Genomic DNA, 13,748 nt, shown 5'->3' on the forward strand with positions numbered 1-13,748 from the left:
GTAAAACTGGGAAGCTTTTTGGCGTTCCCTCGCTCTACAAGCCCGCTCGTTCCCTCCTAGAAAATTTTAACTATGGAAATCCTCCGGATTTCCCTTCGACTCAGTTCGAGACTCAAGCAAAAAGCTTAGAACTCGAGAACTTTGTCGGATCAACTCTCCGAGTGATTTCTAGGCAGAGCACTGCTCAAAAAAAACCCAGAATACTCAAGAAGAGGGTTAAAACTCAGTGTGAAAGTGTCCAATGACGTCCCATTGACGTCATATTTATAGGGAAGAGGCTCAATACGGTTTATGAGGGTCAATACGGTCAACATTGAAATTTTGAACTAATACGGCCGTATTGAATTCAATACGGCCGTATTGAAGTTCAAAAAACCTCAATACGGCCGTATTGAAGTTCAGTGCGGCCGTATTGAAGTTCAGTGCAGCCGTATTGAATTCAATGCAGCCGTATTGAAGTCCAGAAACTTCAATACGGCCGTATTGAGTTCAGTGCGGCCGTATTGAAGTTCAAAATGTTCAATACGGCCGTACTGAACCTCTGGGAGGCCGTATTGGGCTTCATTCCTCCCACTTTTCTTATTTTAGCTATCCTAAGACCTCTAGACCTATAGAGAACCCTCCTTGGGCCTTCTGGAAGTCCTTCTGGCTGATCTTCCTTCAGTCTTCGAGAGTCTTCAAGCTTTATTTCCGACCCGGACAATTTTAGGGGTCTACAACGTAATGCACCAGATTAACCCCCTAATTTTCCGGGGCCCAATCCTTAATCACGGCCCCATAAGAATCACTATAAATAGGACCTCAATGAGGTATGTAACTAATCTTTCAACTACCGCATTTATTATGCTGAGCACTTACTTGAGCATTGGAGTGTCTTTGCAGGCACCCTCCCCTCACATCGGACTACCCGGATAGGAACGAGAAGACCGAGACCCAGGACTTGACCCGCTACTACAAGGATAATTGAAGTGTGTATCCTAACACAGGAACATTTGGCGCCCACCGTGGGGCCGAAGAGACGTTTTCAGCCCCTTTGAACTCTACGACTGAGACCGAGACATGGTAGTAACACGCAAAGGACCATCCACATCGACTCAACCGATCCCTAATACCGAGAACAATCCTGTCATGGCCGGCCAAGAACGATACCCGTATGGCATGCCTCAGACACAACCGGAACCTGTGATACAAGAGGTCCGGCCGAACACTGACGGAACCCAACCTGACCTCCACGATGACTTACGTGCATTGCGTGAGGAGATGGCAGCCATCCGAAGACAAAGAGAAGATGACGCCAGGGAGTTGGCCGAACTGCGCTGACAAAACGCCAAACTCCGAAGTCTTAACCAAACCTACGTGCCGTCAACTCCCGCTCTCCAAGAGGAGTCGGCATATCATGCCCCAACTGACCATGTGACCCAAACACCCATTACCTCTTTGATAGATAACAAAACCGACTTCGCCACTCACTCCCTAAGGCATCCATTCTCCCGAAGGATAATGGAGGCAACCCTGTTGGACCATTGGAAGAGCCTCCCAATCGAGAAGTACGATGGGTCTACCGACCCCGAAGAGCACTTGAATGTTTTTCTAACACAAGCTACCCTCTCCACTCAAGACGACTCCGCCCTGTGCCGGATTTTCCCCACGTCGCTGAAAGGAAGAGCTCTGAGATGGTTCACGAAGTTGCCGAGCTCTTCTATCGACTCGTTCAACAAGTTGTCATCCCAATTCACTCTCCAGTTCGCGACGAGCAAACCGTACAAGACGACCTCGTTAGCCTTAGCGGGGGTTCGTCAAGAGAAGAAAGAAAGTTTGAGAAGTTTCATGGACCGATTCAACAAGATCGCCATGGAGATCGGCGACCTTAACCCGGTCGTGGTGATGGATCGGCTGAGCACTGCCCTCAGGCCGGGGCCATTCGTGAATAACTTGTGCAAGAAGACGCCCATTGATATGAATGATCTCTAACGCCGAGCCGAAAAGTATATGCAAATGGAAGAGCTGGCAGAGACCCGAAATCAAGCTAGGGCCGAGGAGGGTTATAGCCGAAAAGAAGCTGGCTGAGAGCCGATGAGAAAGACGAATGCCGAGCCCTCGAACATTCGCCCCCCAAGGGGACCACGCTACACAACATACACCCCCTCAACGCGAGTAGGGCTAAAGTAATGGAACAGGCCCTTGCATCAGAGATCCTTGTGATGCCGAAAAGGGCGAACATGCCCCCTAGAGCCGACAAAACCAAGACGTGTCGATTCCACCGAAACAGGGGGCACTCGACGGAAGAATGTTTGGCACTAAAAGACAAGCTTGAGGACCTTATCAAACAGGGTCACCTCACGAGCTTCGTCACCCCTCAAAATCAACAGTCAAGGGGGAGAGACCACCACTCTCGGGAAGCACCACCGACGAGAGACCGACGCCGTCGATCCCGGTCAGCTGAAAGGAGAGACCACTCACGGCATTCCCGAGAAGACAATGATCGACCAAGGAAGATAATAAACACCATCGCTGGAGGCTTCACCGGGGGAGGTTCCACATCTTCTATAAGAAAGAGACACCTCCGAGCAGTGTGATCAATAAATAGTGTGAACCAGCCGAGGACACCAAAGATGCCACAAATAACCTTTTTCGACCGAGACTTCCGAGGGGTCGATCCCATTCAGGACGACCCCATGGTAATCTCTGTCGAAATGCACAATTGCATTGTGAAGAAGACCTTGATCGACTAGGGGAGCTCCGCCGACATCTTATATTGGAACACTTTCGTGCAACTCGGGATCCCAGAGGAGAGCCTAGAACCATACCACGAACCGCTGGTAGGATTCTCAGGTGAAAGAGTGATGACAAGAGGGTGCATTGACTTTACACTCACTTTGGTTTCGACCAAAAATCTTCCCGCGAGATCAAAATTCTCTACATCGTCATGCATGCGAGTACATCATATAACATCTTGCTAGGCCGAACTTCTATCAATGCATTGGGGGCCATTGTCTCGACCCCTCACCTATGCATGAATTTCCCGTCAAGGGACAGGCAGGTAATCACCATTCACGCCGATCAGAAGACAGCAAGAGAGTGTTACCTTTCTAGCTTGAAGGTGCGACCTATTGCCGACCCCCCGACGACCACGAGAGGTGTCAATGTGGTCAGACAAGAGATGACAGAGGACATTGACCTCGATCCTCGATTGGGTGAAGAAGAGCGAATTGAGCCAGCTGAGGACCTCATTCCTTTTCAACTTGGCCGAGCCCTCAAAAAGGTCACAAACATGGGATCCCAATTAAACGAGATCGACTCAAACCGAGTCAAGTGTGTGGTCCGAGACAACTGGGACCTCTTCGCATGGATGACATCAGACATGCCAGGCATAGATCCCAAGTTCTTGTGCCACCGACTGGCTGTATGCCGAGACGCACGACCGGTTGCACAAAAGAAAAGAAAGATGGGTGACGAGAAGCGAAAGGCAGCAAACGCCGAGGTGAAAAAATTACTACAAGCCAAATTTATAAGAGAAGTCACCTACACCACCTGGCTGGCCAATGTAGTGTTAGTCAAAAAGGCGAATGGGAAATGGAGAATATGCACCGATTACACCGACCTCAACAAAGCTTGCCCTAAAGACGCCTATCCTCTCCCCTGCATCGACCGACTCATCGACAGGGCATCCGGGCACTCTGTATTCAGCTTCCTCGATGCATATTCCAGATACAACCAGATAAAGATGCACCCAGCCGACAAAGAGAAGACGACGTTTATCACCGAGAACGCCAACTTTTGTTACAAAGTCATGCCATTCGGACTAAAGAACGCCGAGGCGACCTACCAGAGGTTAATGGACAAAGTGTTCCAGGGCCAAATCGGCCGAAACATTGAAATTTATGTGGACGACATGGTGCTCAAGTCCAATTCCCTAGCCGATCACATAGCCGACCTGGCCGAAATCTTCGGTGAGTTGCGCAAGCACAACATGAGGCTCAACCCCGAGAAGTGAACCTTTGGGGTCAAGGGAGGCAAATTTCTAGGGTTTATGCTATCGACAAGAGGGATTGAAGCAAACCGAGACAAGTGCCGGGTCGTGTTAGACATGCGAAGCCCGACCAACCTCAAGGAATTGCAACGACTGGCAGGAAGATTGGTTGCTTTATCTGGATTCCTCCCTCGTTTGGCTGACAAGATTAGCCCGATGACGAAGCTTTTACATAAGGCTTCGGCCTTCTTATGGAACGAGCCATGCGAAGAAGCCTTTACAACATTGAAAACAACCTTGGCGACACTTCCGATCCTCACGAGACCTGATCCTCTGAGCCCACTACTCGTGTATTTGGCTGTTTTCGAGGAGGTGATCAGGTCGGTTTTGGTGCAAGAAAAAGAAGGCACCCAAGCTCCTATATACTTTGTCAGCCGACTCCTACAAGATTTCGAAACCCGATGATGGAATAACACTAAGGTCGAGAAGACCAAGAGGTGATATACTAAAGGAGGCAAGAGGAATGGGATAGTAAGGCCATTTTTGGACCTTAGCTCCTAGGTTTTATAGCATTTATTTCTTTATTCCTATTTTGCCCTTGTCTTTAATTTCCTATTTTACCCTTGTATTTTGGGGTATTTTAGTCATACAATTTATTTTACTTGTATTTCCAATTTTACCCTTGTATTTTGGGGTGTTTAGGACTTAGAATTTATTTTCTTTTGTATTTCCCATTTTACCCTTGTATTATGGGGTGCTCTAGATTATTAGGGTTTTTAATTTTGGGCTAGGGTGTTAATTAGAGGGTGACACATTTTTGGTGCTTATTGGGTCTATTTTTGGTGTTAGAAAGGCTTAGGCCCAAGTGGAGGGCAAAGGTTGCATGGTCTTATCATGCACCTAGATATAGCCAACCTAAACCCAAAGATTCCATCCTTGGCCACCAAGTTGCATCTAGGGTTCATTTGCATTTCATTTGGAATGCATTTGCCTACTCCAAATGCAACCCTAGATGCCTCCCCTCCTATAAATACCCAACACCCCACCACTTGTAAATACTTTGGATTATATAGATTTTGAGTGAGCATTCTTATGCCTCAACGTCTCATCCTTAGTCCCTAGGGTAAGTTTCGGCTATCCCCCTCCTATCTCCACCCTTGGAGAGTAGGAAACCTAGAGTGGCCTCCACCTACCTTGGAGTGAGCCAACTTTGAGCACCCAAACACCACCACCCTAAGTGCTTCCGCCCAAACACCATCATTTTCACGCCAACTTCCTTTTCTTCACCATACACCTTCCTTTTGTCTACCTTGTTGAACCTAGATCAAGGGCCAAGGCTTTCTCCCTTCAATCCCTACGTCATTCATGGAAGGAGGAATCCATCAAGTGTTATCAAGAGCCAAGGTTCTTCAAGGGTAACATCTAGTCTTTTCTTGTCTCCTTGAGTCTTTTTTTTGCTTTCGGTCATTCCTTCTTCTTGTTCTTCTTTGTGTGGCCGAATAGCTTTTGGTTCATGTTCTTGTCCTTGTGAACCTTCCTTTAACATTTTAGGATTCCATTATTAGGTGTTGCCATGTTTTTCTAATTTTTAGGTTGAGTCTCACATGAAAATACCATGAATATGCTTTTCATTTTTGAATCCACCTAAAAGTTTTGTCTTTGTATGTTTCCTATAATTTGTCAAAAAAAAAAAAATTCCATGTATGTGCCCAAACACTTTGCATGACTACATGAACAAAATATATGCCATATTGCATAATAGTGGGCATGACATTTAGAAGCTTTTTAGAGGTCATTCATGCATGCTAAATAGTCCTAGCATGTTCCGTGTAATTTTGAGTTTCCATGTGTGAAATGCTTCCTTGCACATGCATATAACTTGCTGCCCACTTTTCCTTTGCATTCCACTTGTTTTGGTTAATTTTGTATGCTTAAAGGATCCCTAAAAGAATCTAAGAGGTGGCTGAAAAAAAAAAAAAAATTGTGCAAACAACTTGTACTAACTAGTACAAAACCTTTTCCACTAAAAAGATTCCTTAAGGTACCTCTAAGAAACCGCCACTTGTCATCACTTCTTCTCCTAAATTTTAACCTAAATTTTGACCATCCACAAGTGCAAAACCTAAGCAACATATGGGCTTAATTTAATAATAAAAAAAAATTTCGGATCCAAGACTTATAAAGAAAAGAAAAGAACAAAAAAAAAATTCTTGGACCAAAAAGGACTTGTTGCTAGACTTGTGGACTTGGACCAATACCTATGCATTTGGGAGTTGGACTTATGACATTTTGACCTTAATTTGGGACCTTACCTTTGGCTGGACCGAGACATATAAAGGACTTAATCAAGTGGACTAAACACTAACCTAATTCTAGTGCCTTTCTAGGATTACTCTTTGTGTGCTTCCTTTCTTTGATTGAGTCTTAATTTTTTTGCTTGTCTTTCTTGGCCTCTTTTGTTTTGTCTCCATAAATTCTCTCTGAGTTTAGCCTTTCCTAATTGTGCTTTTCAGTTTTATTTCTTGGACTCTTGCTTTGGGTTGGTTTCATTTTGATTGTAGGTGAAAAACCACTCTAGTCAATTTTCACACCTTTGGTGGATTTGAGTGGAGGGGTGAACCGAATCCAAGCCTAGCCTTTGGAGGGATTTACACCACATCAAAAGGAGTGAACAAACACTTGGAGAGGTCTAACAAGTTTGCTCATTGTGAAGGAACCCAAGTGGAGGAGTTTGAAGACTTAAATTCTTGTTTTGCATAATTTTTGCTTGAAATTTTCTATTTTCGGCCTCTTTGTTTTTGGCCTTGGTTTCATTCTTTTGGTTTGAAATTTGGCCATTTCTAAACCTCTTAAACTTGGTTTTAGTTCGTGTAGTTGAAGGTGATTTGAAAACCTTCACCTAGGACCTCGACTAGAACATGTTTTAAGTGCTTTCCTTTTGCATGTTTTAGAGCTTTTGGTAGTATAATTGTTTAGGCTTTTATCTTTGTCTTCAAATTCGTTTAGAAGGCTTGCTATTTGCCTACTAGGGGTAACGTGCACACACACACTTTATTGTTGTGCCAAATTGTTTTGTAAGAAAAGTAGAAAAGGCTTAGTGATGTTTACTTGATAGGGCTTGGTTATTAAGTGATTCTTTGTAGTCCACCTCCCCTTGAAAGTTCACTTTGTACACTTAGGCCTTTTCCTACCTATCTTGCACTTTGAAAACCTTTTGTGAAAACCATTTTTTATCACTCACTCTTTGTGAAAACTTTTCTAACCCCTTTGAAAACAATTTGTGAAAACCTTTTTCTTGATCAAAGATGAGTGATCATTTTAGTGCACATGGTCATAATTCTTGTAGTACTAGGTATAGTGTTAGGGATGAACTTAGGCAACTCAAGGAGTACCTAAAAAAAAATATAAAAAGAGAGGAAGAATTAAGACAAAAAGAAAAAGAGTTTGAAAAGAATAATGAGGAAATAAGAAATTTACTTGCAAAGTTGGTAGAAACTAGTGGATCCAAACCTAGGATTGTTCCAACTAGATCTCAAATAGGAAAAGAAGTTAGAGTCCCTAGGAGTATGCATGAGGAGGAAAATACAAAAAGAGAGGAAGAACTTAGAAGAAAAGAAAAAGAAAAGAAAGTAGAAAAGAAAGAAAAAATGAAGAAAAGCATAGAAAAAGTTCAAGAGTGGTTAGAAAATGAAAAACAACAAACACTCTTAGAGAAGAGTAAGGAGGATAATGTTTCCTCCAAAGGGCTTATGCTTGAAGAGAGTCACTTTCCCATTGAAAATGATTTAAAAGAAACTCTCTTTATTCATCAAGACCTCAACTCTTTCTCCCATGTTGCCACTAGTCATGAAGTGGAGATTCAAAAACAAACCTTTTTTAAAGAAAAAGAATCTCAACTTCAAGATTTAGTGAAGAAGAAATGGACTTCACTTAGTTCCACTTCTTGTGCTACTTCCTTGGTGGTGCCCAAGGTAGATAGCCTTCCTTTGTGTAGGACTTTTCCTACCTTAGTTGTGTCAATAATGCACCCAATTTATGGAATATATTATTTGTTGGATATAACATATGAACCTTCAAGGTTCCTTGTGACAAATTCTTTTCATAACTATCCAACAAATAATATAATCCAAAATTGCTTAGGAAATTTTCTAGTTGTATTTCCTTTGTTTTCTAGGAAATGCCTAGGTTACCACATAGGGTACTTTAGGCAAGATGTTCTAGTTTTTAGGACTAATGCATTAGTGTGCTATAGTTTTAGTCTTTTTACCTTTTTAAGTTTTAGTTATACACCTAGACTTCATCATGGGGAGGATCCTATCCTTAGCATTAGGGAGTCTAGTCTTTTTAGTTTAGAAAATCTTTTTAGCATTTTTAGTGGCACTCCTCTTAGGATGCACTTTCCATCTATATCATATACTATTACCTCTCATGCTTACTTTTATGTTTTTGTTGGTCATGACGTCCACCATAAAGAACCTCTTGATTTGAGGTCAAATCCTTTTCAAGAGGGAGGGAATGATGGAATAACACTAAGGTCGAGAAGACCAAGAGGTGATATACTAAAGGAGGCAAGAGGAATGGGATAGTAAGGCCATTTTTGGACCTTAGCTCCTAGGTTTTATAGCATTTATTTCTTTATTCCTATTTTGCCCTTGTCTTTAATTTCCTATTTTACCCTTGTATTTTGGGGTATTTTAGTCATACAATTTATTTTACTTGTATTTCCAATTTTACCCTTGTATTTTGGGGTGTTTAGGACTTAGAATTTATTTTCTTTTGTATTTCCCATTTTACCATTGTATTATGGGGTGCTCTAGATTATTAGGGTTTTTAATTTTGGGCTAGGGTGTTAATTAGAGGGTGACACATTTTTGGTGCTTATTGGGTCTATTTTTGGTGTTAGAAAGGCTTAGGCCCAAGTGGAGGGCAAAGGTTGCATGGTCTTATCATGCACCTAGATATAGCCAACCTAAACCCAAAGATTCCATCCTTGGCCACCAAGTTGCATCTAGGGTTCATTTGCATTTCATTTGGAATGCATTTGCCTACTCCAAATGCAACCCTAGATGCCTCCCCTCCTATAAATACCCAACACCCCACCACTTGTAAATACTTTGGATTATATAGATTTTGAGTGAGCATTCTTATGCCTCAACGTCTCATCCTTAGTCCCTAGGGTAAGTTTCGGCTATCCCCCTCCTATCTCCACCCTTGGAGAGTAGGAAACCTAGAGTGGCCTCCACCTACCTTGGAGTGAGCCAACTTTGAGCACCCAAACACCACCACCCTAAGTGCTTCCGCCCAAACACCATCATTTTCACGCCAACTTCCTTTTCTTCACCATACACCTTCCTTTTGTCTACCTTGTTGAACCTAGATCAAGGGCCAAGGCTTTCTCCCTTCAATCCCTACGTCATTCATGGAAGGAGGAATCCATCACCCGATACCAGTTGATAGAAAAGGCGGCGCTTGGCTTAGTGCACACTTCCCGACGCCTATGACATTATTTCCAGAGCCATCGGATAGTGGTCCACACCGACTGCCCGATCTCAAAGGTCTTAGGCAAGCCTGAACTCGCCGGAAGAATGATGGCTTGGTCGGTAGAACTCTCGCAGTTTGACATCACCTTCAACCGAGGGGACCGATCAAGGCCCAATGTCTGGCCGACTTCGTGAATGAGCTCCATCCTCACGACCAATTCGAAGAGCATTGGTGGACCCTCCACGTAGACGGTTCCTCAAATTGTCGGGGAAGCGGAGCAGGAGTAATTCTGGAGGGACCCAAAGGGATAGTTTTGGAACAATCCCTCCGCTTTCAGTTCAAGGCTTCGAATAACCAAGCCGAATACGAAGCCCTATTGGCCGGACTCAGACTAGCTGAAGACATGGGTGCTTCGAGAATCAAATGCTTGACCGATTCCAAGGTTGTGGCCGAGCAAGTGGGTGGTAGCTTTCAAGTGAAAGATCACAACATGATGAAGTACTACCATGTCTATCAAAAGTTGAAGGCAAACTTTCAGGAGGTGTTGGTCGAGCACATTCCGCGCGAGGACAATACCCGAGCCGATCAGTTGGCTAGATTGGCCGCGACCAAGAAGCCAGGCCAACTAAGAACCATCATTCAGCAAGAAATCGACCACCCTAGTGTCGAAGCAAAAGTGATAGCAAACGTGGATACCGACCAACCCGGCCAGAGTGACCCGCCCGACTGGCAAGACGAAATCAAGGCATTCATCACCAATGGCGTCGCTCCGGCCGACCCAACCGAGGCCAAACGGTTGAGAACACAGGCTAGCAGATATGTCGTCGTCGCCGGTCTGTTATACAGACGTGGCTTCTCCACTCCGCTACTCAAGTGCCTAGACCCACCGAGGCCGATTACGTGATACGAGAAGTTCACGAGGGCATTTGTGGAATGCACTCTGGAGCGAGAACAACCGTCTCCAAACTCTTGCGAGCCAGATACTATTGGCCGACCATACACACCGATTGCGCAGCGTTTGTTAAGAAGTGCCAACCATGCCAGAAACACGGCAACTTGATCCACCAACCGGCCGAGCAGCTACATTGTATTCCTCTTGCATGGCCATTCGCCACATGGGGGGCCGACATCCTTGGACCTTTCCCGGTTGCCAAGGGACAATGCAAGTTCCTCATTGTCGTTGTGGGCTTTTTCACTAAGTGGATTGAAGTCGAGCCCTTGGCGTGCATCTCGGCTCATCAAGTCCAAAAATTTTTGTGGAGGAATATCATCACCCGGTTCGGAGTTCCACATACCCTGGTAACCGACAATGGCCTTCAATTCACCGACCGAAAACTCAACGAATTCCTAGCCGGCCTAGGAATACAACACAAGGTCACATTGGTCGAGCACCCTCAAATGAACGGCCAAGCCGAATCGGCCAACAAGGTCATCCTGACAAAGTTGAAGAAGCGGCTAGGAGAAGAAAAGGGAGCATGGGCCGAGCAGTTACCCGAGGTACTTTGGGCCTACCGATGCATGCCGCAGTCGACCACACAAGAGACCCCCTTCCGATTAGTCTACGGGTCCGATGCGATGATTCTAGTGGAAATCGAGGAGTCTTCATTCCGCCGAGCCCACTTCGATGAGTCAAATAATGAAGTCGAGCTCCGAGTAAACCTGGATGTCGTGGAAGATATTCGAAACCGAGCACAAGTCATGGCCGAGGCCACCAAGCAACGCTACAAGAGAAGATTCGACAACAAGATGAAGCCTAGAGAATTTCGAGAGGGAGATCTTGTTTGGAGAGCCACAGGCGAGGCGAGAAAAGATCTGAAACAAGGAAAACTTGCCCCAAATTGGGATGGACCTTTCCGAGTAAGACACAACCTAAACAACGGGGCATACAAGCTGGAACACCTATCAGGAGAGCCAATTCCGAGAACTTGGAACTCCTCACATTTAAAAGTGTATTACAGTTGATGTATTAGTGCACTCTTTTCCTTGACCGACTCTTTTTTCCCTAAGGAGGGTTTTAGGTTGGCAAGGTTTTTAATGAGGCACTTCATTAATAAAAGTTTCAAATTTCATTGTACACTTCTCTGTTTTATTATATGTCTAGGTCGCGCTCATACAGGTCCACTCGCATAATACGCCGACGCCGAGCATTCCTTGGCCGACCACTCAAAGTGCACTCGCACCCAACAGGTTTCCCTCCCAAGTACCCTCCTCGGCTAAGGATGTACCTAGGCCGAGCACTAAACACAAAAGCAACGACGCCGAGCAAATCCTCGGCCGATCACTCAAAGTGCACTCGTGCCCAACAGGTTTCCCTCCCGAGTACCCTCCTCGGCTAAGGATGTACCTAGGCCGAGCACTAAACATGAAAGCAACGATGCCGAGCAAATCCTCACCCGATCACTCAAAGTGCACTCGTGCCCAACAGGTTTCCCTCCCGAGTACCCTCCTCGGCTAAGGATGTACCTAGGCCGAGCACTAAACACGAAAACAACGACGCCGAGCAATCCTCGGCCGACCACTAAGTAAACTATGCACGCACGCATCCCCTTTAAGGCAACACGTAAACTGAACACGCTCAGGCCGAGAACTCTCCAACCGAGCGCTCTCTCATACTCCCAACACTCCACGTCGCATAACCCGACATCCCAAGGCCGAGCATGATCAGGCTGATCACACTCGAACCAACCACACATGTTTACGATTCGCGATCACTCTCAAACCGAGCACGAATAAACCGACCACTCTCTAACCGAACGCTCTCGCATACCCCACACTTCGTGTGTCAAGTAGCTGCTCGACTCTTGTGTAAACGAACACACCATGCAACAACCAACTAATTCCAGAAAATTCACCCCCTCAGCTGAACATACAACTCGGTTTATGACTACATTACTAGGCGCTTATAAACATGCAAAAAATTGGAAAGCAAAATATCATTAAGTAAAAAAGTATGGCCGACCACAACGGCTACTTACAAGGAATCATTTGTCCACCGACACCAATGGCCAAATTACAAAAGGCACTAACAGCCCGGTTACAAAAAATCCTAACCCTAGCCTACTGTCACCAGAGCTGACCCCCTACACCGCTGTCGAGTCCTCCGGGTTCCCATCGCCGACCACATCAATGATGGGGTCATTCTCCTCCATGGCCGGCGGCACCGGGACCTGAGTAGAGATGCCTCGGTGAGGAGCCTCTTCGTCAGGCTCAGCCCCTTGTGGGAACTCCGCGTAACTTATGTACTTACCACCATAAAAATCCTGACTGACATCAAAATTAAAGTCAGCCGGAATCTCACAGAAGTAGCGGGCTTGTCGGACTGCTTGCTAGAAGCCGACATCATGTTGACCGAGGATCTTATCGGTGGCTTCGGCCGTGAGCTTGGCATGGGCCTCGTTCAGCCGAGCAATCTCAGCTGCAGCAGTAGTGGCCTCGGCCTTCATCTTTTGCACCGTCAATTTTAAGTTGTCAGCCTCCCTCCTGTGGACGTCGGCCGCCCTCTTCAACTCTTCAGCCGACTCCGTGACCTTAGCATTGGCACTCAAGGCCTCTTTCACCGTCACCTCGGCCTCCTTTAAGCGGGTCTAGAGCCTTTCCGCCGAGACGAGCGACCTCATCATGACATGTTTAGCCACAAGAGAAGTCCGAGCATCAAGCTTGCAGAAGAGCTTGTACTCGGCCTCCGTGGACATGCCTTCCAAGTATTGGAGTCCCCCTCCAGTGGTGAGGTCCAGGCTGGCCAGGTTCTCGGTCTGCATGTCCAGAACAAGGAAGTTCAAACCCGCCAGAACAGCTTGAATGGCGAAAGCACCACAACCTGATTGCTCCAGAGATAGCTGCTTTGGGCGCTTGCTAGAAGAGCTCGGACGTTCCGGCTCTATATTTTACTCGGCAGCTCGTACCCGAGAATTACTTCCCTTCTTCCTGGCATCGGCCAGGGGGATGATTACATTAGCGGCCTTATCCCGCTGCAACTTCAAAGCCGACCTCGCCGGCGGTACCTTCCCACTAGCCTTGGCCTCTTTCGCCCTCTTGGCGAGCATAGCGGTCACGTCAAGATTACCACCAGCCATTAAACCTGCAACAAAATAAGCCTTAACATCAATTCAAAACACTGCTACACTACCGAAGCCTAACACACATACCTAGCAAGGCCATCTCAAAGTGAGAAGTTTTAAAAATGTCCAAGAGGCCTCGGACAGGCAAACTCTTCGGCAACTGGTCCAGGAGCTCCACAATTTCTTTGTCCTCGGCAGGGAGCTTTGATGCGGGCATCGCCTCGAAGCGCGTCGGTCGC

General features: G+C 45.9%; 1 protein-coding gene across 1 annotated transcript; it reads left to right on the forward strand.

Annotated features, from left to right (window-relative positions):
* Window positions 1–9,854: 9,854 nt before the first annotated feature.
* On the forward strand, window positions 9,855–10,355 carry LOC145958025 (uncharacterized). The gene has a single exon (XM_083074476.1). It carries the CDS (start codon window positions 9,855–9,857, stop codon window positions 10,353–10,355), a length of 501 nt encoding a protein of 166 aa, XP_082930602.1.
* The last annotated feature ends 3,393 nt before the right edge of the window (window positions 10,356–13,748 follow it).

This window comes from Cajanus cajan, chromosome 5 (genome assembly GCF_000230855.2).
Source record: "Cajanus cajan strain Asha chromosome 5, NIPB_CcT2T_4, whole genome shotgun sequence".
Taxonomy (NCBI): Eukaryota; Viridiplantae; Streptophyta; class Magnoliopsida; order Fabales; family Fabaceae; genus Cajanus; species Cajanus cajan.

Excerpts from the sequence above, each read along its gene's own strand:
- LOC145958025 (XM_083074476.1), top strand. The coding sequence starts at position 9,855 with ATGGGTGCTTCGAGAATCAAATGCTTGACCGATTCCAAGGTTGTGGCC.